Genomic DNA, 26,378 nt, shown 5'->3' with positions numbered 1-26,378 from the left:
AATACACTATATATATCATACATTCAACATAACTCAACTCGAGCTTGTAGCATAATATGGTGCCTGCACCCCCAACCCCCAAACACACACACACCCACCACACAGTAATACAATTATAACCAGAAGTACGCATGTTTTACTCGATGCACCCTAATTGCAAATAGTTAAGTAGGGGAATGAGAATGCCTGCTCGGTTTGCCTGATTGCATGTCTGTCATAAGCATAAGAGTTACATCCCGAATACATATACCTACATATATATACTCGATATGAACACCGTAGTAATTGACTGGAATGAGTTTAGCATATACTCTGTATATAAATATATATACATATGTGTAGAGAGAACACATTTAAAAACAAACAATTATTTTTAGTACTTGTTGATGCTTTATACGATGCATGTAAGTTGAATAATACCAACGGTGTGCGTAGCTATTCTTTAGTTAGTGAAACTCTTCATTTTTTGTTATTTAACTTTCGTTTTCGTTTGATTTGTGAAATACAAATGCAAAGCTATGAACCCAGTTAAATAGTATACAAGCGCTTTGCACCTGTACCTATACGTATTTTGTGTTTCGTTTCGTTTCGTTTCGTTTGGTTTTATAGTTTTCTTTTTTGTTACCTTTGATTTTGTGTTCAAAGAGATTTCTGGGGTAGCAGACTAAATTCATGCATATTGCAGTGATTCTTCATTTCAATTTCTTTGTGTCAATTTATATAATTTTGTGTATTTTTATTTGATGAAAATACAATGTAATTTATAATTATAATACTGTTTACTGTTTTAACAACAAAATAACACTGACAAGTTGTAATAGTAATTATAATAAAAACAAATCAGTTGATAACCTAAACAAATGATATGAAAATATTAATCTATAAATGAATAAGAAAACATATATACGAACACCAACTATATAATACATACCAACATACTCACACACACACACACACACATCCATCCATCAAACACAACTGTAACTACTTGAGCTTAATTGCATTCATTGGGTTAACTAACAGAATTCTATGGATTTTGTTTGCCAATGATAGCAGCGCACACACACAAACACACACACACTCGCACATCGACATATATATACTCACTGCACACTAATGCAGCTAAAGTACACGCAACATGATAGTTGTGGCATGTGACGTGTCACACTGCTTCTGCATCCCACTCTAGCATTAAGTCACACTTTCGCTTTTGAGTCGATTGCCAATTCTAGAGAATTTACTAATATATATTTCTTCTTGCTACACACAAATACACACACACATCCACTCGTCGGTTATAGACATATTGTGGTATGCGGTCATATAACATACGAGTCCGTGTCGCATTTCCTGAAGGACTTTCTACACGAAGATCGTGAGGACGTCGATGTCGAAGTAGTCTTTTTACATCGGTAAGTTCATTTTCCGTTGTCTTTTCCTTTTTTTGAAAATAATCAAAAAATCGATCAAAACACTTTTTGCCAATTTGTACAATTGATTATTTAAGTTTTTTTTCTTAAGTTCCGTAAATGTGTTGTATTATATGATAAATCTATAATTTAGTTAAAGGAATCAGTAAAACAATGCAAATCAGTTTATAAGCAGAAATATGATTATCGACCTCGCCGCAGGCAAGATATATTTTGTTTTGCTCTCGTTTAGAGAAGGTCTTAAACAGTTAAGTCTATAAATTAATTAGTCAGCGCACTTACTTTAAGAATCATTGCATTATTCAAATTAGTTGGTAGCTAACACGAAATTCCAATTCCAATTCCAATTATGATTTTGTTCTTTTCCATATGCCTTAACTTGTTCTACATAAATTATTAATATTAACTATATATAATATAACGTAATGTAAAACAAAATAGCAAAGAGCCCGACCTGGAGCTAGAGGGACTGCTGAAGCGCCACTATACAACAGTGGCGTTTTTTCAGGGCACAATGATGAACGCAGTCGATCTGGAACGAGTCAAGGTACACAATAACACTGCAAGGAGCAAAGCCTAATATACATATACAAACACAAACACACACACACAGACACAGAGACACGCCCACGTCCACGCGACACAATCACATATACAAACAGATTACACTAAATACAAATATACTGAAAAAACTGATCAGTCAAGTCCAATCAGCGTTAGGCCGAGCAAAAGGTGCTCTGCCATTCCTGTCTGTTTGTACATAGGTATTAGCTCGACCACATATCAATAACATAGTGTATAAACAGCGTTCGGCTGACAGCAAAATGCAAATTGCCTTTCACATAAATATGCCCACCTCAAGTCCCTTAGCCTTAGTCTTTAGCCTGCCTTAACTGGCTGGGCTTCTGATAGCCCATAGCCACAGCCACAGTCACAGCCACTGCCACAGCCCGAACTCTCAAAATCTGCTCGTTCTCACTTTAATTTCTTGCAACTTTTCTTAGAGATTTGTTCTTCTTTTCTGTTTTTGTTTCCTGTTTCCTGCTCACTTTACACGTGTAAGATACTTGCAAGGATGATCCAACGCGGATGCTGCAAATATCTCAGTCAGTTGTATCGAGTTGAAGCTTTTGCAAATATAGTAAATACGATATTTATTTTCCATTATGTTTTCTCTTGCGTTTATGGAAATTTGCCAAAAATTCTTTAAAGGAATATGCCCTGCCATAGTTTTTATGTAAACCACTTTCATTTCACTCTTTTCCGATTCCTTCAATAACTACATATATAATTAGTAATGTTTTCGATTTGTTCACGTTGGCATTAAGTAATACTAATAACCTGCTCAATGGAATGTCCTTTTAGCTGAAATTTAATTGAAGTTTGAATTTTCTATTCTATTATTTAATAACTATTAACATAGATCAAGTATATGAATATATATATATATATGTATATATTTTATATATATATATATATATATATATGTTTACATTTTGCTTAGCATAAGACTTAATATTTTTAAATATATATATTTTGTTTTTGATTCGCAGCACTTTATACTTTTAAAATAAAGTTTTTTCTTCAACTTCGAACTAGATTTAAGTTTTCATATCGACATATTTGTAGCACTCGGACAGCCAAAAATCTGTGTGTTATACATATGTAGATATGTATGTATTTTTATTAGTTATATCAGCTTCTACTTTAGATAAGATTAGCTTATGAATTAGATAATTTAAGGCAACTTAAGAGTTGAAGATAACTGTAAACCAAAACGAAACCTTTTACTTTTGTACATAAATGAATATATTTACATAAACTATAAAAGTAACTTTTAATTTACCTTTAGTATATTTTAATTTAGTTCTAAATGTATTGAGGATTATTTGTGGCAAATTCATAGACCATTCGCCAACGCACACTTAATTTTTGGACCAGAGATTTTAATTTCGTTTATGTTTTCTTTTTCATTTCCTATTCTTTCGTCATTCGCATACTCCAATTGCACAATTATTAAACAATGTGTATTACTTGTGTTCTCACACAACACACACACACACACGAAAATCTTTTGGTTTTAATACAATCCAATTCTATGCCAAAACTGTGTAAATTGGAACTTGAAAATAACACAAAACAACTCAAAAAAACTTTGTACTATTCTTTTCAAAAAAATCATATAAATATATATACACACATATATATTTACGTCCAAAACTTAATAACCAAAAACAAAAAATAAGTAAACCACCCGATTTGGAACTTGAGGGTTTGTTCAAACGTCATTTTACCACCGTGGAGTTCTTCCAAGGAACCATTATGAATCCGATTGATCTGCAAAGGGTTAAGGTAAAACAATTTTTTATTTTATATGTTTCTCTATGTTCGTTGGTTAATTTACTTAACATTTTCGTTTTGTTGTTGTTTCTTTTTTCTTTTTCATTTTTATTGTGCGTGTTGCCAAGCCAAACCAAACCAAGCCAAACCAAACCAAACCAAACCAAACCAAACCTAACCAAACCAAGACAATTAACTTCGTATTAACATACTTAACATAAATACATACTTACCATACCGAACTATCAAACACTTGTACTAAGCTGCTTACATGCGTATATATATAGGTATCTCAATATATGTATATAATACTTTATATATATATATGGATGTATATATGCATATATATATGTGTGTAGATGTGTGTGTGTAACAATTATCGCATACCCAATATGTATCAATGTAATATTTTATGTATGTATGTAATGTCAGCTCATTGTTCATAATTGTGGCTTAGGTCTGTGTACATCAAGAGTGCGCAGACTTTCATCAATACATATCTACCGTAAACGTTGGTAAATTGCAATGTATTAGAATCTGCAGCAGCAGTAGAGTACCGACTTATGTGTGTACATTTGTAAACTACACTAAACACGTTCAATATCCGACATACACCCACGATACCACACACCCACACTCGGATACACTGTAAATTATTGGACGTTATTGTGTATGCAAACATTAATCGTGTTCATTGTTAGCTTAAGCCGCATTCATTTCCGAACTAAAAACATTTTCAATATGTTAATTTTTAACTTATTAAATATGTATGTATGTATGTGCTAAGTAAACTATTGCATATATAACGGTACAAATATGCAATTCTTAAGTATTTTAACATAATGTACAAACCTTATTACCGGATGATGGCATTCGGTCTGGTTAGATATAAAAACGAAATGTATTTAAATGACATGTATACACCTGTATGTAGTTGCAGAGAACTCATCTTAAGACAGACCAGGCAGGTGAAAACTATTTGTATTTTATTTCAATAATGTTATAGATTAACTCTGAATTCTGTTAAGATATCAAGCTAGAGCGAGTTTCTTCTGGAAGTGTTCTTCTACGAACTCTAATTTTCCGATCGATATTTTTACAGTGCCTAAGCATTACAATCGACTGATCGTTAGATGATCGAAAGGCAAGCAAGAGAGGGCATATCTTAACACTGAGAATAAGTTCGCACATTATAATAAATATTGCCGGCAATTTATTTTTCCTATGACATTGAAGAAGTCGCTTTGCCCAGTCAAGTAATGGTATAAAAAGAGATCAATAATAATTTAACTGTGATTCCATAACGATAAGCTACACTGTAAAATATATCATCTTTCCTTTTGTGTATTGTTAAAAGTATTTACTGTTGAGTCAGGTATATGATCAATGAAAAATAAATATTAGTAAAACGTAATGAAAACATAGTATTAATTCATTGAACCAGCAGACCGAGGGAAAAAAAACAAGTAAGAATATTGCAGTCAGGCATTACCGACTGCGTGATACTCATTCACGGCTCACTAACATCTAAAGCTATTCAAGAATCGTTTTTTGGCAATTAATATAATTTCTATGCTTCTATGATCTACTTTCCAGAGTTGGTGATCCTAACTATAGAGCTGTGAAAGATACAGATTATTATTTCAACTTTTGGTCCATTTTTAATGACAATCACCAAACTCACTTATGATTTTAGCTGCTAAAGTATTGAATGTATAGTTTTGTCCAATATGCCACGCCCCAAAAGATACGCGAGTTTATCTATATTTTAAATATAGGAAATCAATACTGCAAAAGATTTAGATTTTCAAGCAGAATTCGTTTATCGTAAGAACTCATACGGGTACATCTGGAGGACATTTCAAGAAACTAATATACTTCTCTCCGTTCGTGAACGAGTATAAGAAAAAAGCATTATCAATATATGTACGAAATATAATATTAATTAATTTTAGTAAGTTCAACCGTATTATTTATTGTCTGCTTTAAATGTTGTAGCTAATTTAAGAAAGTAATTGCATACGTTAGTTGCGTTAATATTCGTGTTTGGCCAGCAGGCGCTAAGAATATGCTTCAGATAAACTTCCAATTGAAGATATCACAGATGTATGCAGTTCACACTGGAAGCTGAATACGTCTGTTACCAATCGAAGCTTGTTTAATTGCATGTTCGCATAACTTTTGTTGTAGTTTAGCCAATTGCATGGTCAACTGCTGCCTCTCTTCTCCTCTGTTGCTAGTCGAACATCCGTAGTTTAAACACATTGCATGCTGCAAGAACTATAAATAATCTGAATAAGTGTACATATATAATCTTATGTGTAAAGGCCATTTGAGTTTGGCTCTTTAGTTTGTACATTGCTTTGATCTTTAGTTTTAATTACAAACAAAAAACACTCTGAACGATGCAAGTTCTCTGTAACCTCTACTTTCCACCCATGCACCGAGCGTTCGCTTTTTGAGTTGTGATTATTGTTGTTGTCACCTTTGAACTGGAAGTTGAATAAAACCAAAAACAAAATAAAAGAAAACAGCAACTCACCTAACACAATAACAAATTGAATAACTGCTTACTGTCTCCCTATCGCCGGTTGTTGCCAAAGCTTATCAAAGCCAATTAACTACTTGATGTGTATGCAAGACAAACAGGCATAGTCCAATTGTGCCCAATATATCATATACTATAGAGAAAATTAAGCAAACACTTCACTTGTGACACTTCAACTACTTCAACCTGTACTATACGTAGCTGTGCAGCCAATGTACGTGTTAACCGCTTACTAACGTCCGACAAACATGTTAACGTGACACCTGAAGCGATCACAATCACCTAACAACACCCAACTATACCTAACAAAACATACAATGTACTACTTACTTACAATAAACAAGAAACAAAGTCTATAGCTGTGCTTGGCTATGACAGAGACATAGACAAATGACTAATATGAACATATGTATATGCAAGGTAATACCTGAACTATTGCTAATTCACGATATATCCCGCCAAAGGTACACGAAGCCGACGCCTGCCTGGTGCTAGCTAACAAATATTGCCAAGATCCCGACGCAGAAGATGCTGCCAACATAATGAGAGTCATTTCGATTAAGAACTACAGCGATGACATACGTGTCATCATACAGTTGATGCAATACCACAATAAGGTAAGAGACCAATGCAAGTCACTCGCCCACGCGTAAGCTCTATTGATTCCCCATGATTTGCAGGCGTACTTGCTGAACATCCCATCGTGGGACTGGAAACAAGGTGACGATGTCATTTGCCTGGCCGAGCTGAAGTTGGGTTTCATAGCGCAGAGCTGTTTAGCGCCCGGCTTTTCCACAATGATGGCCAATCTGTTTGCCATGCGTTCTTTCAAGACGGTAAGTATATTGCCAAGGTCCACACCTTGGCACACGACGGCTACTCCTAACAATATACCAGACACAAGCACACAACTGGGGTGTATTCAGATCCAGAAAGCAGGCGAGCAAAAATGATTGCTTTATGCAGTGAAGTGGTGATGAGAAGTGAAGAGAAGTGACGAAGGGGCTGTCCACATCAGACGGCCAATCAAATAAAATATCAATTCTATATTATGTATGTACGTCTTTAACCCCATAGTCGCCAGAAATGCAATCTTGGACTAATGATTACCTGCGCGGCACTGGCATGGAAATGTACACAGAAACATTGAGTCCCACATTTATTGGAATACCATTTGCTCAGGCCACTGAGTAAGTTGCGCAGCGGGCAGTCCAATTTCTATATGCTATAAACATATTCGTATCGTATCGTATCTATTATACTATCTACCTACTATTCAACTATGTACTTGTTAATCGTGCAGCGTTGACAAATATCGTACCAAACAAAAACAAAAACAAAACCAAAAACAAACAAGAAACAAAAACAAAAACAATATACAATACAAAATACAAAATACACACATATACACTTACACTCAGCTTTTATTATCTGTTGATCAGTTCTAATTGATGTTGTAAACTTTTTTACTTTGTCTGTTTTGATTTTCAAAGACTTTAAATATTGTGATCTTCAGAAATGTTTTCATTGATGCCAATGTCTGGAGAAATATGTAAAATTGCCTGTCTATGGTGTTAAATATTTATTTATTTTCAAAGATACTTAAGACACACACACACAATCACACAAACATACACACCCACAGAGATACACATCGAAGTACACTGTGAAAAATTAGTCGGTGTTTTATGCTAATTCTTTGTGTACTTAATGTTTTCAATGTTGAAAAGCCTTCAATGTTTGCAAATACAAATAATATCCTTTGCTGAATATTCTTTTCGTTTTCAAATACGTTCGCAGCAGAGCTCTTTGCATTTTAGGAAAATACAGCCAAATGATAAGCCACACACACATAGACACAAGATCACATATACTCTCACACACACGCCCACACACACTACGAAATCGAGAGCATTGTAAAACGCTAATTGTATGGTATCTTTGTGAGCTGTGCTCTCTAGATGCAGAGCCCAAGTATGCAGCGTGCAGCATTTAAGTTGATGTTCGATATTTATTTATGGTTTTTGTCTTTTGTTTGTCTTTTGCTTATTTAATATGAATTTTGTTTCCATTCGTTTTTTGGTTGGAACTCTCTCTTTCCAAAGTAAAAGTGGTTAATGCTAAACCTATGCGTTTATGGTAAAGCTGTTAAGCTAGGAGCGCGTGTAAAGTTTCCTGATAAGCTGATATGAGAAGTATGCCAAAGCTAATGCTTAAGCTAGATCAAAGCCTGACAAGCAAATGTTACCCCAAAACACGCCTACACCTCCACACCAATATACACACACATACACACCTACGCATACACTGCTTAGCTATAATAGAAGTGTGCCCGTGTCTGTGTACCAAAACAAAATGGAAACTCTGCGCCATTAAGCGGCCCAACCAGCCACACTATGCCCCTGTCCTGAACGATACCTATGCGCATAATGAGCCAATAATACAAATAATTCTCAACTCCACTCAAGTGAATACAACTACGACAAGAATAAGAACCAGAACCAGAACCAGAACAAGAACAAGAACCAGAACAAGAACAAAAACAATAACAAGAAACAAACATTCGCCACGTAGTTACATTAGCGAACTTACTAAATCCAAACCACAACAAAACCATTTTCTAACTTTCAGTCACCAGACACACAGGCCTGGCAAAATGATTATCTTCAAGGTACAGGGTGTGAGATGTACACCGAAACTCTATCACCTTCATTTACCGGCATGACATTCCCACAAGCCAGCGAGTAAGACTCCAAAATGAGAAATTAGCAAAACAAAATTTACAAAACAAAAACTAAAAACTAAAAAAAATAATAATGTTCTTAAAGAAGCAACTGTATAAAAAATACTTTTTCTTGTATAATATTTTGAATTAAGAATTTTATTTATATCATTTGTCAGACTTTGTTCCGAATTCTGTTTTGTTTGATTTGTTCCTATTCTATTACGTACTTAATTGTAACAAACTACCTTTTGTCCCCTAAATACTAAGTACTTACTTACTACTACTTACTCGTACCCCATCATTTTAATTACCAAGTTCTATATACCAGTATGAATAGATCAGAGATTGATCTCCTTCTTCTTGTATATTTAACATTTTATATATGATTTGGTTTTTGGATTAACAACCGCATTGCATCCGTTCGCATAAAATAGTAACCAGCCACAAAGTATGAACAAAAGTTTAGAGCAACATATTTATCTAGACACCGCTCGCTTGTTACCATCTCCGCTCCGCTCCGTTCCGTTCCGCTCCGATTAGTCCCCGTTCAAGCCCCGATTACCGATAAGATGCCAGCAAATCGCATATACAACATACTACATGACATACATATGAATACATATGTACATATCTCAATACCTCTAAAATATACAAGCTTTACGGCACCAGATCAATTATCAATTATGAATTATCAACTGTCAATTACCCATCCACGAAACTCCCCCTTTTGGCATGAGCATATCGTTTTCTCCTTTTTGCAACACATTTAGCTCGGCTCCATCCACGCGCTGTATACCCGCAAAAAGCACAGCAACCAAGTGGATTATATCGATTTAATATAAATATTAAATTATAGCTCTTTTTAATCAACTTTTTCTGTTGTCGAATTTTGTACGCATTTTGTCTAGCATGTGGTTTCGTATGAAGTGCAAATAGATTTTTACAGTGTACGCTTTGAACGCACATACACACAGAATGCATGCTCAGTTCAATAAGGTTTAGCTACACACTATAGTGTAGTGATATTTACTAAGCTTAATTAAGTATACTTAAATGTTCGATTTGACTCCTTTGACTCGGCCCTGGAATAACACAATTCAACCGTCTCTTCCGCTGCTTGTAGACTGTGTTTCTCCAAGCTCAAGCTGCTGCTGCTTGCTATCGAGATCAAAGGCGCCGAGGAGGGTGCAGACAGTAAAATATCCATAAATCCGCGTGGCGCCAAGATTCAGGCAAACACGCAGGGCTTTTTCATAGCACAAAGCGCCGATGAGGTCAAGCGGTAAGTCCCATATCCTATACTCTGTCCACTCTGCTTCTTCTACAGCCAATTGATCTCTGGTTATAGTGCGTGGTTCTACTGCAAGGCTTGCCACGAGGACATCAAGGATGAGACCCTCATCAAGAAGTGCAAGTGCAAAAACTGTAAGCATACCTTTGTACCATTCTATTGACTCGATAAGACAGTATTTATGTCTATGTATGTCTTTGGGTTTCATTTGTTTCAATTTACTTCTTGTATTTCTTTTTTTTTATTTATTTACCTAATTTTGTCGAGAGCTGCGTGAACAGCTAAAATTAAAGTAAACTCTAAGTAAAGGCAAATTAAATAGCTCTAAGTTTTTTCCTTAGGTTCAGGCTCACTTTATAGTTAAGCAGTGTGAAGTAAATTCACGTTCTCAATATTTATATCTTACACACATGTATTTAAATATATGATGAACCTTAATGATCGATCCCACAGCACGTACTGGTATCTATGTATAACTACTATCTACTTTATCCAAAAAAGATCTATCTTATTATAAAATCTTTTAAACCACAATTCTATATCAGTTTGTGGGCCCTTCGAACAACAACAGCAACGACATAGACACAAACCCTAGCTAACAAAATCAAGTCAACATACTTACATACGTACCCCTATATGTATGTATGTGTGTACGTATAAAGCGTGTGTGTGCATATGCCAAATATATGCACATACGATGCGAAGAGCAGATATCAAATGAAATGCAATACATAATAATACAAATAACTGTCATAACTTTGTCCCACAGTGACTGTTCAGCCGAGGAGCAAATTTGACGACTTAGGTAAATCTAAATTGTTCAACACGTTAATGCTAATCCCAAAAATCAAATCAACCTACCCACAAACACTAACATAATTCTACAATACAACAAATGACCAATGCCACAACCACCCAAGTTTTACCCCTAAATTTCAACTTTGTTTCAAGTACGCAAATTTCAAATTTCATTTTGTTTGTATTGTACGTTAAATACAACAAATATGTTAACAATATAAAATATAACAAAACCAAATCCTAACTATCTTTGACATACATTTTTTCAAAACCTCTTTTTCAAATCCTTAATTATTCTTAATACATATTTAGCGCACCTCACTTCCTCCTTTTCAGGTACACACTCAATACTTTTGTTCTATTTTTTGACATACTTTTTTGAAATATTTATTTGGATAGTAAACTGTGCAAAAATTAGTTTCAGCACGTTAAGAGTGTGCAGCCATGATTTGTCCCTCTCCAAGAAACTCACCGCAAACATTAACATACATTTAATGAACAATAACGTCCCGTCCCGTACCTTTGGATATGTGCAGTTAATTTTTGGTCACTTTGTTTTCTTTAATTACAAATGATATGCGCCTCTTCTCGTATATAATCGAACACACTACAATGTGCATCCAGCTGCATTGGATGCACCACATATATATATACACACAGACTACTCCTACTACACACCTACACTCCAGTATATACATACATACGTTTTCTGATGGCTTCCCCTCAGCTGTAAATATGTTTGTGCAATATGCAACCCATGTTTTTGGATTTAACTATTACCAACATGTACTCTGCCACAGATCTGCAATCATTTCAACTTATTTTGACTAGTAAATCTGAGAGATATATATCTATATAATTTCTTTTAATTTGTGGTCCGCTTTGGAGCTCGACTTTCAAGTCGTCGGCCAGAATACATTGCTTAAAAACAATTATAATATTCTTTTCTGCATGGAAAGCATAAACATGCATTTTTATGCATTTTTTAAACTATGTTGAACGAAAAACTCGAAATGCTTTTAGTAAAAGATCCAACTTGATGGCGAGAGTTTCTCTAAGTATATATTTGATACCTATATTCGAAGTGCACATTTAATATTTTAACATTTCTCGCCCTTATCCCTGGCTGTCTCTCTCATTTTCTCTCTCTCTCTACCTCTCTCTCTCTCTCTCTCTGGCTGTCTCTTTAAGTCAACTTTTGCTCTCCTCATTTTGATTTTATTACCTTCCTTATATATGTGTTTGATGAAACGAAATCAAATTCAAAAAGTGCATGAAACCGAGCACAAATACTAATTAAGACTTTATATTACACTGTCACTGATTCAAGAACCTTGAAACTCTACTTTTAAATAAATATTTTTGACTCACCTTTGCAGCTCTGATTTACAATTGCGTTACTAACGAAATGTACCTAATTTCAACTCAATTATATACAAATACAGTCCTTTTTACTATGTAGTAGCAATAAGTTATCCAAATGCTGCCACCACTTGAAGTCTATAAATATTTATGTTTAAGTTTTAAGTTCCTTATCTACTTGGCGTGGCACTAACCTCCCCCACCCCCCAGAAACAATAACCCATCTATATATAATATATAATTGTAAATAAATACATGAGCGTAGATATCCTTTTCAATTAACAACAGTGTAAATAATTAATTAAAGACTTGTATCTCGGATACAAGAACGACATTAGCATATCCATTAAGCGCGCGCTCCATCACTTAACCTGAGTCACGTGACTCAAATTAAAGTTTAATATATTTCTATGTAGTATACTGAATATAAATCTCTCTCTCTCTCGCTCTCTTCCTCTATATATGTATATATATACATAGTATATATATACTTATATATGCATAAGGAAATGCGTATTATGTATCTATAACTAGCATCAATGTTCTCAAGTAGTTAGTAAGTTTCCAGTTTATGCGTTGCCTGCGTCTGGCTTAAAACATAGTTAATCGCACTTAACTGGAATACGTGATGCTTCACACACTCGTATACCTGTTTAATGATTAAAATGCCTAGTCTTAAGTATAGTTAGATTCGTGTGTGTGTATGTGATATGTGGTCCTCTTACTTGTATATAAGAATATCAAAACCGTAACCGTCTTACAGATGTGGGCATGATTATGATGCAGACAGGGATGGTCAACCAAGGGATCACATCAGTGATGAATACAATGGAGGGTACGCTTAAATTGTTAAAAACAAAAACCAAAAAGAAAAACCAAAACTAAAATAAGTCCCAATAATAGTTTCAAGTTCTGGTGCCTATATTTGTATATCATACAAAGCCAAAATGATTTATTTGTTGCTGCTAAAGTGTTGAACCGCCTACCTAATCGTATTTAGAAAAGCACTCTTCAAAATATATATATTATATATCCACTAAAAATACTTCTAAAAGTGATTTTGAAGAGTGCACTCTACATTCGGTCAATCGAATTCTTTTGACTGTGAAGTAAACATTTATCAAATTATCAAACTTAAAGAGAAACCTTAAAACATTTGATAAATAAACACGCTTGCAGATTAATAAAAAAAAACGTTTAAATTTGCCAGTATTAATCAGCATAAATAAAATAAACCCCTTTTTCAATAGTATACGTAAATGCTATATCATTGTATTTGTGCTAAAGTCCCAGCTGCTGAATGCGAACTCCCGCAAATATATCTCCTCGCCTTGCTTAACTCGAAGGGATTCTCAGTGCATAAAGTGTAAGTGACGAGTAGCTGAGCCGCCTAACTGGCTGGGGGTTGTCTTAGAAGGGGTCAATCAAGCAGAATGCTTACAGACAGTTTGGCGAGTGCTAAATTACATTTTGTTGTTCTTTCTGTCGCTCTATTGTTTCGCTCTATCGTATATACTCAGTATAAATATAACATTCAATATAGAGTTTAATTAGTTTGCAACGATTTCTGGTTTGATTCTACAACGTCGCGCGCATAAATTCATATCAAAAAATCATAACTAGCTGATATCTATATACATACCTTACTATCATGAATTACATACCATATACTATTTAATGAAAGTTCAATGAAAACGTGTGAAGTGTGACATGTTTATATATATATATATCTATTTTACATATTTATTTTATTTAATGATTTACTTTTGTTTTTATTTATAAAATTTATTAACTTATGATTTCCAAATGAATAAGCAAACGAACTATCATTACCTTACCATCATTTACCTATTCACACATATCCTATACAATTCTGTTTTCATGAAACAAAACAGTGGCCACCTTCCGGAAAGGCGTCCGAGCCGTACAAATGGTTGGGCGTGCAAGTACGTATAACTTTCTCCCTATTCTCCTCTCTCTCTCTCTCTCTCTCGCTCTATCTCTCTATTACTTTACCTATCTCTATATACATACATATAACTTCTCCATGTCTCTACTCTACTGTAACCCAAGCATACGAAACAAATTAATGAAAAAGAAACAAGAACATTAAGACTCAACATAATATGCCACTCAACATATACTTGTTACATCCAACTAAAAAACTAACCAAATAAAAAGTCCTCTCTTATCGAAAACGCTCACTAAACTTACATCAAATTGCTATGCTCAGCAGTGCAGACAGTCCACAGTCGAGTCTTCTTCCCAATATTGAAAATACATATCACTCAACTCAATACATGTCTACCGGATGTATAAAGCACACTCTGTAACACACACACACACACACACACATACACCTCTAATCGTTTCTTCTCGTTCGTTCTCGTAATTGTGTATTTTTCATAATCAATTTTTACCTTAACTACTTAGTGTGTGTGTGAGTGTGTAGTTAAGTCGCTAGATAAAAAGACAAAAATTCAATAATTACATGAATATAATTCATAAATTTCGTAAATTTAATCTTCGTATGTATTCCATACTAAAATCTTGTAAACATTAAACATTTATTTCTAAATATCCATATATCGTATTTTGTACAAACTTTCTGTATAGATCTATACATAAAGACATTATTTATATATATGTATATATATATATAAATAATTATATATATGTTATATATGTATATCTATATGTATATTTTTGTTTTGATTTTACAATTTGTTGACATCGGCGCCGTACACACAATCTATCATTATCATACTATATGTCTACTGCAACACTTGAATACATTTTATGTACAAAACATATTAAAGAAATACATAAATTTCTGACTCTGGGGTTTGCTCTTTTTTATGTATACATATCATACTTCTATATATTCCCCTAATCGTATCTGTACTCGTTCGTACCAACTTCTACTACTACTTCTACTACTACTACTACTACAATACTCGTACTATGTATTTATATGTCTGTGTGTGTGTGTAGAAGACGATGAATACTCGTTGTCAAGTAAGTCTAACTAATTCAAGTTTTCAACTCATATACTCGAAAATAAGTTTTAAAGCCACATTTGAATTCGTCATAAACATTTATTAGGATTCACATTTAGAACTTTTAAATATATTTTCTTTTCGTTTTTGGTTTTTTTAGTGTGCCAGTGCACGTTTCTTAATGTATGATTTAAGTCTTTCGTTCTTCGAACATTTTGGAGTATTGTTTGTGTTGTAACTAGTTTCTTCTGTTAAAGAAATTTCAAATTCCACATAAAATGTAAAAACTATTCAAATTATGTATTAAATAGTTAGTCTCGATTACACTGAAATAAACTGAGACAGCGTAGCAAGCAACTGTAGAACAAACATTAAACACTGCTGATCATTATCATCAGTTGCCCTGCCCATCGCCAATCGCCAACCGCCAATCGCCAATGCACAATTTAATCAGTTAAGGAGCGAGCTTGTTAATACTTTCACACTCAAACTGCCAAGTGCCATTAAGAATGTGTTAAACAATATCCAAATGCTGTGTAATTAGTGCAGACAATAGTTGTGTGACTTCCAGGTAGTAAAGTCTTGAAAGCGTTCTTTGAGTGGGTGTTAGATTTCTAGTGCATAAAAGTCAAACTAAATGCTTTGTCAAATTCAACCGATGGAGAATCAAAATAAGGTTTAACATATGCTTTCATTGTAGCCACAGTAACACTTAAGATCTTAAGTACTTGTAACTATGCAACGCCTGCTTTTTTTGCTATGCGTAGTGTAGTGCACATGTCTATTGATTATGCCTCCAGTTTCTTAGTTCTATGTTTACTCGCATGTTTTAAGGCCTTGATTATAAATGCACTTTTTACTCAACTTTATTATTATGTATAATATTTTAGTACCTATTCCAAAAATGAAAATAAAAAGAAGCCTGAATTCATTCCCCAGATCATCTTGATCAATTTTCCTTACTTTTCTTTTATGACTTTCGGTTGAACACACACCCAATGTCGCGCCCGTTTGATTTGCATATGATTTGTGAAAATATTGTGATCTTGCTTTATGTACAACCGCAACTCTTTCAATTTTAGTTCACACAAACACAATATTCCCTCAAAAGTCTAATTTGATGTCCTACAACAGCAAAAAAAAAAAACAAAATTTTAAGCTTCACATAAAAAGGCAATGTCTTTTACACAAAAAAAAAAAACAACTACAAATATAAAAAAACGAATTTGATTACCTGAAGCTGTGCGATAACAATACCAAAAATATCTTACAGATGAACACCATCCTGCACCCACATTTACGCCACCAGAGCTACCCAAACGGGTGCATGTGCGTGGATCTGTATCGGGTAATGTCTTCAATATCAGCTTGTATAAGAACTAAAATCACAAACAGTTTTACATATGATATACCTATATAAGTCTGTCCATCTGAACACGAAAGAGAAAGGTTATTTTGTTCACAGATCGTCCCACAGTTTACTTTTTACACACACACACATATATATCTCATTTATATATATTTTTGTTTCGTATGTCCTGATTTGCCTTATCATTGCCTTATCATTTGTGCTCTATGAAAAAATCGCCCAATCCCCAAACAGGGCAAAAAACTAAAATAAATATAAATAAGAAACTGAAAAGAACTTAAGAAAGTAATTCAACTCTATAATTAGCTATTTGTTTTTGTTTTTGTTTCGTTTTTATATTTTTGGTTAGCATTTCAATGTTTTGCGTTTTCAACAGAAATTGTTATTGCTAATGTAAAAATGAAAAAAAAAAAAATGTTTTCAATTAATGTAAATGTTTATATACAGCAACTACTACAAGAAACTGCCAACTCTATTGTACCAAAAGCTTGTTCTTAAAAATTATTTAAATTCGATATTGATGTCTACTTATTTAAAGCATTTCACTATATTTTTGTAAACATTTGTGTGTGTGTGTGTGTGTTGTGTTTGGTTTTGCATACATACTATTCGCTTGTTAAATACACTATTTATTTCTTGACTCCACTCACACGTATCACAGCTATATACGACTTAATCAAATATAGCAACAAACCTCAAGCTAAAGTATCTAACTTGCTTACCTACGTACACGCGGCTCAAAAATACCTTTCTTGATTAACTTGACCGAAATGCATCATAAATGACTCAATCAAATTTTCCTCTGCACTCTGCCAGCCGTATCAGAGCCTTTAATCATACTAAACTGCCTTTCTCTCTCTTTCTTTCACACAAACTCTCTGTGTCTCTCTCTCTCTCTCTCACTCACACGCGCTACTGTTGCCGCCCACAAAAACCTAACAAACTGCCAATGCGAAATGCCACTGCGACAGGTGATATAACACGTGACAGAGAAGATACGAATCGTAAGTGTCAAATAGAATTTAGCTCGACTCTATTTACTGCAGCTCGCTCCTAGCAAAACCCAATGGTCGGTGCACTCAGCTTCAACTTAATCTGTTCTTTCTGCCCTCTCTCTCTTTCTCTGTCTCTGCCTCTGTCTCTGTCTTTGCAGTACTCAATCGGAATGTGCGACGCCCGAACGGAACTGGCAACGGCACAGGTGGCATGCATCACATGAACAATACAGCCGCAGCTGCAGCGGCCGCTGCTGCAGCGGGCAAGCAGGTGAACAAGGTAAAGCCCACGGTGAACGTAAGCCGCCAGGTGGAGGGCCAGGTTATATCGCCGTCGCAGTACAACAGGTGAGTGGCCGGAATTGAGGCAGCCTTTAGCATAATCCGAGCACATATACAAACACAGTATATATAAGTTAACACATAACATTTAATATAGGGTATTTCATAAGTTTATAACCAACCCTCGCTATCGCGTGTTTCGTAAGTTAAGAAACAGCCCTCGCAATTGCGACACTGCATACTTTGTATCAGCGCGCTATAACTGCAATGGTCAGCGGCGGTAACCAGATACTTTTGTTTACTGCAAGAGTTTCCGTTATTGCCTAAGATTGCTGAGTCGGCTTGCCGACCATGACATTGTGGTGTGATGCGAGTTTTGGCTTAGCTTAAGTGAAATATTCTATGTAGCTAAAAATCAGTTTTGCATTGAAGTTTGAAGAATAAACCCGCACTACTCCGGCACACCGCCGTAATCAAATTGTTATATTTCTGATCATTGCTGAGCCACAAGGCCAGTTAATAGAAAAGGGGGTGAAGTCAAACCCTCCAACATAATCATCATAAGAAGATTATAATTACCCGACCAACGCTGGACCTGCCACCGACGCCTAGCTCATCGCTGGACCAGCAACTTATTGATTAAGACTATAAATACCCGATCAACGCTGGACCTGCCACCGACGCCTAGTTCATCGCTGGACCAGCAACATATTAATTGGCGCCCAACGTAAAAAAAAAAAAAAAAAAAAAAAAAAAAAAAAAAAAAAAAAAAAAAAAAAAAAATTTTTTTTTTGGAATTTAAATCAGAATTTCATATTGCGATTGCCTGACAACGTCATAGCCGAATGCGATGGAAAAACCCACACACTGCAGAGTTGCACCGCTTCACCTGGAGCCACCTTTTGTCGTCTGGCATTAGAGAGTTCATGTGCCAAAGAGCTCCATGCAGGTGGCACGGCACACTGTGAAATCCAGCCGAGCAACCTGGAAATAATCACCCACGTAGATGATGGAATCATCATTCTTAACGACGGGTCCGCAAGGATCCAGGTGGATAACGGCACTGAAATCCAAGTACACGGCACGCATCTCATTACGTTCGGGGACCGAGTCGCGATCAACGGGACTCTGTTTTACAACCACAACAACGTACGCAATAGAGTCCCGGGCATTGCCAACTCTCCCTTGCTGAACATCACTGCCAGCCAAGATGTCCTCAGCCTCCCTTATCTTCATCGTTTAAATGAACGTAATTTGGAGGAGATACAGCAATTCAAGAAAGACGCCGGAACTGATCAAGCTTATCGTGTGGCATTCATCATTGGAGGTATATGCTGTGCTTTAATCTGCATTGGCCTCACCCTTTGGCGGTTCATCGACGCAAGGAAGTCTGCGAAGCAATTACGAGAAGTCGTCGCCGGAATTGGGTCGGCCGAGGGCGGCCTTACACTTGAAGGGGGAGTAGTTAACACATAACATTTAATATAGGGTATTTCATAAGTTTATAACCAACCCTCGCTATCGCGTGTTTCGTAAGTTAAGAAACAGCCCTCGCAATTGCGACACTGCATACTTTGTATCAGCGCGCTATAACTGCAATGGTCAGCGGCGGTAACCAGATACTTTTGTTTACTGCAAGAGTTTCCGTTATTGCCTAAGATTGCTGAGTCGGCTTGCCGACCATGACATTGTGGTGTGATGCGAGTTTTGGCTTAGCTTAAGTGAAATATTCTATGTAGCTAAAAATCAGTTTTGCATTGAAGTTTGAAGAATAAACCCGCACTACTCCGGCACACCGCCGTAATCAAATTGTTATATTTCTGATCATTGCTGAGCCACAAGGCCAGTTAATAGAAAAGGGGGTGAAGTCAAACCCTCCAACATAATCATCATAAGAAGATTATAATTACCCGACCAACGCTGGACCTGCCACCGACGCCTAGCTCATCGCTGGACCAGCAACTTATTGATTAAGACTATAAATACCCGATCAACGCTGGACCTGCCACCGACGCCTAGTTCATCGCTGGACCAGCAACATATTAATTTATATATATATATATTTAAATATTTATATATATATATGCAATGTACTCCATTGGGCGGGGCAGCACGGAACCAACTACACTTCAAACACACATTGCGAGGGCACTCGGCTTCAGTTACAAAGTATTATACATATATATGCAAAGCAAATCGGTAATCGAGCAGACACTTATGGCCTTCGCTGTTCAGCTGCATTCTTTCTTCTGATTTATTGCGTTTCCTTCTCTTTTTTTTGCAACAAGAACAACAAGGAAAGAAAAATAAAACATTCAACATACGACTTCAGTTTGATCACCTTATCATTATTTGTTTTATTCTACTACACCTAACAAAATAAATAACACTCAGTTCGATGACCCTTCGCTGGGTCTCGCCTCGTACATATGTAAATGCTCCTTAAATACTCTTTATATATATACATAGATTAATCCTAACACCCTAACAACTTGTTTCACTAACAACACCTTTACAACTCTAACTCTAAACAAAAATGAACCAAAAGACAAAAACAAAAAAACAACAACAACAAATTTATATGTATAAAAAACAAACAACATTTTGTTTCAGGCCACCAGAAAATGATGCTAACCCTTATGCGGGCTATCAACTTGCTTACGAAGTTAAAAAGCTCATGTATGCGTCCATAATTTCCTAGAAACTTTTACTTAAATCAAATTATAAGAAGCCAAAAACGTTTTTAACTACTACTACTACTACTACTACTACTATAAATTAGTATTCGTAAATACTTATTCAAACTATGCGCATTTTGTTAAACACACATTAATTGATTGATTGATTGAAAGCTATTCCATACATCAATACCAAATACAAATCTTTAACTTTGCGTATGCGTAATTTTTTTGATCACATTTGCTGTCTGTGTGCGTTGATTTGTTTATGTTTGTATTTATGTGCGTGTGTGTGTGTGTCCGTGTGTGTGTGTGTGCACTTAACGAGTCATACAACATAGTACTACTCTATATGTAAATTCGCATAATCCTTTTGTTTCGCCTGTCTGTATTCAAAACTCTCTCTCAGTTCGATTTTTCATTTCCTAATCATAGCTCTAATCAATAATACTTGAAGAACTTTTGTGTCGTAATTGTAAATTGTTAATAACTTTGCTGCATTTGAATCGCTTTGATTATTGCATATCTCTATGTGTGTATGTGTGTATGTGTGTGTGTCGTGTACATCAAATTACATTCATAAGCTCATCAGAATCAAAACAATTCTGTCATCAACTGAACACTGAATGACTTTATATCTAATGCAGCTCGCATGACTCCAAGTCCAATTCAAATGTACTCCATTTTGATCTATATCAATGTATATATAGATACATATGTAAATATGGTTTATAAAACAATCTATTAAAGCTTTTTTGTGCAGTCCTCAACACCCAAAGGGCATCATTTGCATCTATAATTCCAAAGTAATACAATGATGCAGATGCATCAAGCATATAGTCAACGTACCTGCTGACTAGCGTAGATCGAAACAGTTTGAAACATATACTTCGGAATCTCTCTCTATCTCTCTCTCTCTCCCCCTCTCTTTCTCTCTCTCTCTATCTCTGTCTATCTTCTCTATACTGTTATGCATTCACTTCTTAAGCACTTTTGTTTTGATTTTAATCTGACTACGAACTGTGCACAAAAATTTAGAGTGTTGTGCCAGGCACTTCGGCGAGGGCCGCAGCTGTTGCATGTGGCGTGTCCCTCGTGCATGAGCCCCACACACTTGCCACTCGCTATTATTTACGTAACACACCCGAGGGCGGCCGCAGTCGATTTGATTGACAAGTCTGCCGCCATCGCCGGGCCATTGCGACAATGTTTTGCGTAGTTGAACATTGATTTTTAAACATATTCTACAAAAGTATATTGGTTTCTCATTTGTGTTTTGATACTCGTATTTTCGCAACTGTTGTTATTAGCACAAGCTCTTCCTCTTCTCTATCAACATACATACAAATTTATATATATATCTCTAGCTATCTATCGTATCAGACACTTTTTAAAATTTAAAAAGCTCCAACTACTCGTATTCAAGTATTTATATTATTTTCATTTTTTGAACGAAAATCGTACTCGTAGCGTTACGAACAACACTTTGCATTTGGATGTAGCGTTTATTTTGATTGGTTCATAATCTGATATGCCACGAAATTGATAAGAAATTCCCAAAAAAAAACTAACCAAAAGACTTGACCCATTAAGCTAATACCGTTCACTGATTTGCTTGCCTCTAGGCCAACGAGTCGAAGCTCCGGCACCGGCACACAGAATCAAAACGGCGGCGTCTCCTTGCCCGCAGGCATTGCGGACGATCAGTCCAAGGACTTTGATTTTGAAAAGACCGAAATGAAGTACGACTCGACGGGCATGTTTCATTGGAGTCCGGCGAAGAGCTTAGAAGACTGCATACTGGTAAAAGCCTTTGTGAAATCCGAAAGGAACTTCCAACTGAGATTTCATCATCCAAATTTCATTTTCCAGGATCGCAATCAGGCGGCCATGACGGTGCTAAATGGTCATGTGGTCGTTTGCCTGTTCGCCGATCCGGATTCACCTCTAATTGGGTTAAGAAATCTGGTAATGCCGCTGCGTGCATCTAATTTTCATTACCACGAGCTGAAGCATGTGGTAATTGTGGGCTCCGTCGATTATATACGACGCGAGTGGAAAATGCTACAGAATCTGCCTAAGATTTCGGTGCTTAACGGATCGCCGCTGAGTCGAGCCGATCTGCGGGCGGTCAACGTCAACCTGTGTGATATGTGCTGCATATTGTCTGCAAAAGTTCCTAGTAACGACGATCCAACACTGGCCGACAAGGAGGCCATTCTAGCCTCGCTCAACATCAAGGCAATGACCTTTGACGACACCATTGGCGTGCTGAGCCAACGCGGACCGGAGTTCGACAATCTGAGCGCGACCGCTGGCAGCCCAATTGTGCTGCAGCGTCGCGGCTCAGTTTATGGCGCCAATGTGCCCATGATAACAGGTAAACTGCATCGCACTAAGTTGGCCGAGTTTATGAACGACCGAACGAAAAGCGTCCTGCCTCGAACGGTGTATGCGAGGCTGACCAGGCAGTGGCAGGGCTAAATGGGGAAGTGGGAAAATGATGAGGGGCCACGGTCAGCCTCCATACACCGTCAAGCAAATGTTAAAGAGGCGCTTTACTAATGGACACTGTGTTTTATTGTTGGTTGTCGTTTAAAGAACTGGTCAATGATAGTAACGTGCAGTTTCTCGATCAAGACGACGATGATGATCCAGATACAGAACTATATCTAACGCAGCCGTTCGCCTGCGGCACTGCGTTCGCTGTGAGTGTGTTAGACTCGCTGATGTCCACGGTAAAGTCCAGTTTCACAGACCCAATCAATGAGCAGCCACCCATCATCACTTTGCTTTTTCTCTTCTCTCTCTCTCTCTCTCTCTCTCTCTCTCTTTGCCTGTTTTGTCTTTCCTACATCGCAGACATACTTCAATCAAAATGCCTTAACACTAATCCGATCGCTGATCACGGGCGGCGCCACACCCGAATTGGAATTGATTCTGGCGGAGGGCGCTGGCTTGCGGGGCGGCTATAGTACCATCGACAGTCTGAGCAATCGCGACAGGTGGGTCTGAATATGCAATCTACTATCTATCTACCTCAATACCTCTGGTAATATGCAGATGTCGCGTGGGACAAATTTCGTTGTATGATGGGCCGTTGGCGCAGTTCGGCGAATGCGGAAAGTATGGCGACTTGTTCGTCGCCGCACTCAAGTCGTATGGGATGCTGTGCATAGGACTGTATCGGTTTAGGGACACCAGTTCTAGCTGTGATGCGAGCAGCAAGCGTTATGTCATAACCAACCCACCCGATGACTTCTCATTACTGCCAACAGATCAGGTGAGCTTAGTTATCATTTAAGAAGCAAGCAATTGAGACTCAATTATCACATTTCATTGCGACAGGTATTCGTTTTAATGCAATTCGATCCGGGCTTGGAGTACAAGCCGCCCGCAGTGCGTGCGCCCGCTGGCGGTCGCGGCACCAACACACAAGGCTCCGGGGTCGGTGGGGGCGGCTCCAACAAGGATGATAACTCTTGATTGTTACTGTGTAGCGCCTTAACTGATGGTCCTTATTCGTACATTTGAACGATGGAGAAGTTAATTGTGTACAGAGCAGCGCATTTATGGCAAACATATTGGCACAAGATTTGGCTCAAGCGGCGCAATAAGCGCATTCAAGTATAGGCATAGGCAATAGGTATAATATGTATAAACTCTAACAATATACAACTTACGCACACCTACTGTGTACCACCCGTGTACACCTGTGTAAATACTGTGTACCTATGAAAAATGTAACTAAATCAAAAGTTAGGCCAATCGGCGTAAGTTAGGTAAAAATTTGAAAATGCGTGCCATAAATGCGTTACTCTGTGCTTTTATATTTGTAGAGACACCGTAACAGAGTGATTAGTCCATCCTGTTTAACGATCAAGGATAACCACGTAACCACAGGGTCGACCAGCAGAGTGGGTCGGAAGTTCGCGGCAACGTAAGATGTCTCTACAAACATAAAAGCCACAAATGTATTAAAGAAAGAACAACATCTTTGATATCCATCGTTCAATTGTCAGCTGATTGCTTCCCACACCATTCCGTATGCCTTTTAGAACCTTGAAATTGACATTTTACCTATAATTTTGTATCTTTACGTATATCTATCCCAATTTATTGTATTTTCTTTTTAACTATTGTTAGTTCGCTTTGGTTTTTGTTTTTGTTTCATTTTTCTATATTATTATTTTGTAATATTTTCAATCTGTTTCCAATAAATTGTCTCTGTATACATTTTTAGTCTTGAGTTTGAAGCAACAATCATTAGTTACTGTTAAGCAATGGGTATGTACTCTATCATAAGCATTGCCATTATAGAAATTAATTTCATTAGCCAATTATTATCATTGTTATTATTGTTATCATTGATTTAAATCTAATTCACATTTTGAGTTCAGTTCATGGCGCTATCATCGCAATACAAAACAATTCGATATGAAAATTCATCTCAATGGTGTGACGTAAGCAATTGGGAACCATTAGTGAGGTAAGCTACACATTAAACAAAGAAAACCAAGCAAAATATCAACTTCACAACTCTTAACTGGAGGGAATATGCAGAAAATGCAAATTGTCATTGCATATATATGCGTAGTGCATATATATGCCAATAGCTCTGTTCAGTCTGAGTACACTTACATGTGTTTTTATGCATTTTGATAATGCCTAAAGATACCAAATACTTACATACGTACATATAAGCCAGCATAAGCAGAGCTAAAAGCTTTTGGCTAAGCAGCAGCAGCAGCAGCAGCAGCAGCAACGAGAACTACGCTACAATAAGCTTATGTATATCTATGCTAGACATGCACATACCAAAGAAAAACAAGAAGGAAAACTATCTGAAAAACTGAAGAAGATATTCGAGAAATCGCTTGACCGCTAAATGGAGTGCAAACCAAATCCAAAAGTTGAGTCATTCAAGTTCAAAAACTGCATTTAGATGTTTCTGAGCATGCGCAAAAAAAAACGATTTATATGAACGTATTATTAATAATTTAACTATAAAGTTCGCAAAAAACAAAAATAAACACACAAGAAATTCCTTGCGATATTTAATTGAAACCTAAACAATTAAACCTAAAACCCACAATCACATACATATTGAGTATCTAGGGGAAGTGTAAAAACAAAAATAGTACGGATAGACTAATATTCGAAATTTTTATATAACAAAGCTTAGCCAGCAAGAGAAAACAAAACAAACAAACAAACAAACAATGGTTGTTTCAGTAACAGATACTTATTGCATACTTAAAGTCAAGTCATTAGAGTCAAGTTCACATAGGTGCATGGGTGTATGTATATCATATATGTATACATGCATGCCCATGCCGTTACAAACCACTAGATATTTCCGTTTCTTCAAGGTTCAGCATATGTACAAATACATATATATATATGATATATTCGATACATAAGTATTTCCTAACTCTACTTCAAGGCCATTCGACAGAAACTTCTTTGTGAACCATAAAGCAGAACACTTAAACATATATATTAAATTTAAGTAGCGCATTTGGAATCATAATTAATCAGTAGAAACACATACATACATG

General features: G+C 36.3%; 1 protein-coding gene across 37 annotated transcripts in view; it reads left to right on the top strand.

The window, feature by feature from the left end:
* Nucleotides 1-24,946, top strand: part of LOC111593694 (calcium-activated potassium channel slowpoke) — a 50,794-nt gene extending 25,848 nt beyond the window's left edge. For 4 of the 37 annotated variants that reach the window (XM_023306617.2, XM_023306610.2, XM_023306603.2 and 1 more), the window contains 19 exons: nucleotides 1,302-1,412; nucleotides 3,677-3,782; nucleotides 6,783-6,935; nucleotides 6,999-7,154; nucleotides 7,396-7,508; nucleotides 10,167-10,325; nucleotides 10,392-10,468; nucleotides 14,390-14,440; nucleotides 15,489-15,512; nucleotides 16,767-16,841; nucleotides 17,834-17,866; nucleotides 18,016-18,205; nucleotides 20,753-20,818; nucleotides 22,443-22,620; nucleotides 22,690-23,197; nucleotides 23,419-23,555; nucleotides 23,680-23,822; nucleotides 23,881-24,100; nucleotides 24,166-24,946. In XM_023306617.2, the coding sequence (XP_023162385.1) occupies nucleotides 1,302-1,412; nucleotides 3,677-3,782; nucleotides 6,783-6,935; nucleotides 6,999-7,154; nucleotides 7,396-7,508; nucleotides 10,167-10,325; nucleotides 10,392-10,468; nucleotides 14,390-14,440; nucleotides 15,489-15,512; nucleotides 16,767-16,841; nucleotides 17,834-17,866; nucleotides 18,016-18,205; nucleotides 20,753-20,818; nucleotides 22,443-22,620; nucleotides 22,690-23,197; nucleotides 23,419-23,555; nucleotides 23,680-23,822; nucleotides 23,881-24,100; nucleotides 24,166-24,303 (2,638 nt within the window). In that variant the 3' untranslated portion in view covers nucleotides 24,304-24,946. Of the gene's footprint in view, nucleotides 1-1,301; nucleotides 1,413-1,871; nucleotides 1,978-3,676; nucleotides 3,783-6,782; nucleotides 6,936-6,998; nucleotides 7,155-7,395; nucleotides 7,509-8,949; nucleotides 9,063-10,166; nucleotides 10,326-10,391; nucleotides 10,469-11,103; nucleotides 11,140-13,257; nucleotides 13,330-14,389; nucleotides 14,441-15,488; nucleotides 15,513-16,766; nucleotides 16,842-17,833; nucleotides 17,867-18,015; nucleotides 18,206-20,752; nucleotides 20,819-22,442; nucleotides 22,621-22,689; nucleotides 23,198-23,418; nucleotides 23,556-23,679; nucleotides 23,823-23,880; nucleotides 24,101-24,165 lie in introns of all 37 variants that reach the window. The other 33 variants (XM_023306632.2, XM_023306634.2, XM_023306631.2 and 30 more) reach the window with 28 other exon arrangements.
* Nucleotides 24,947-26,378: the final 1,432 nt, after the last annotated feature.

Source organism: Drosophila hydei, unplaced genomic scaffold (assembly GCF_003285905.1).
Source record: "Drosophila hydei strain 15085-1641.00,03,60 unplaced genomic scaffold, DhydRS2 tig00008137-arrow-arrow-pilon, whole genome shotgun sequence".
NCBI lineage: Eukaryota > Metazoa > Arthropoda > Insecta > Diptera > Drosophilidae > Drosophila > Drosophila hydei.
Note: the sequence above shows the minus strand (reverse complement) of the source record. Positions and strands in the feature narration are given on the sequence as shown.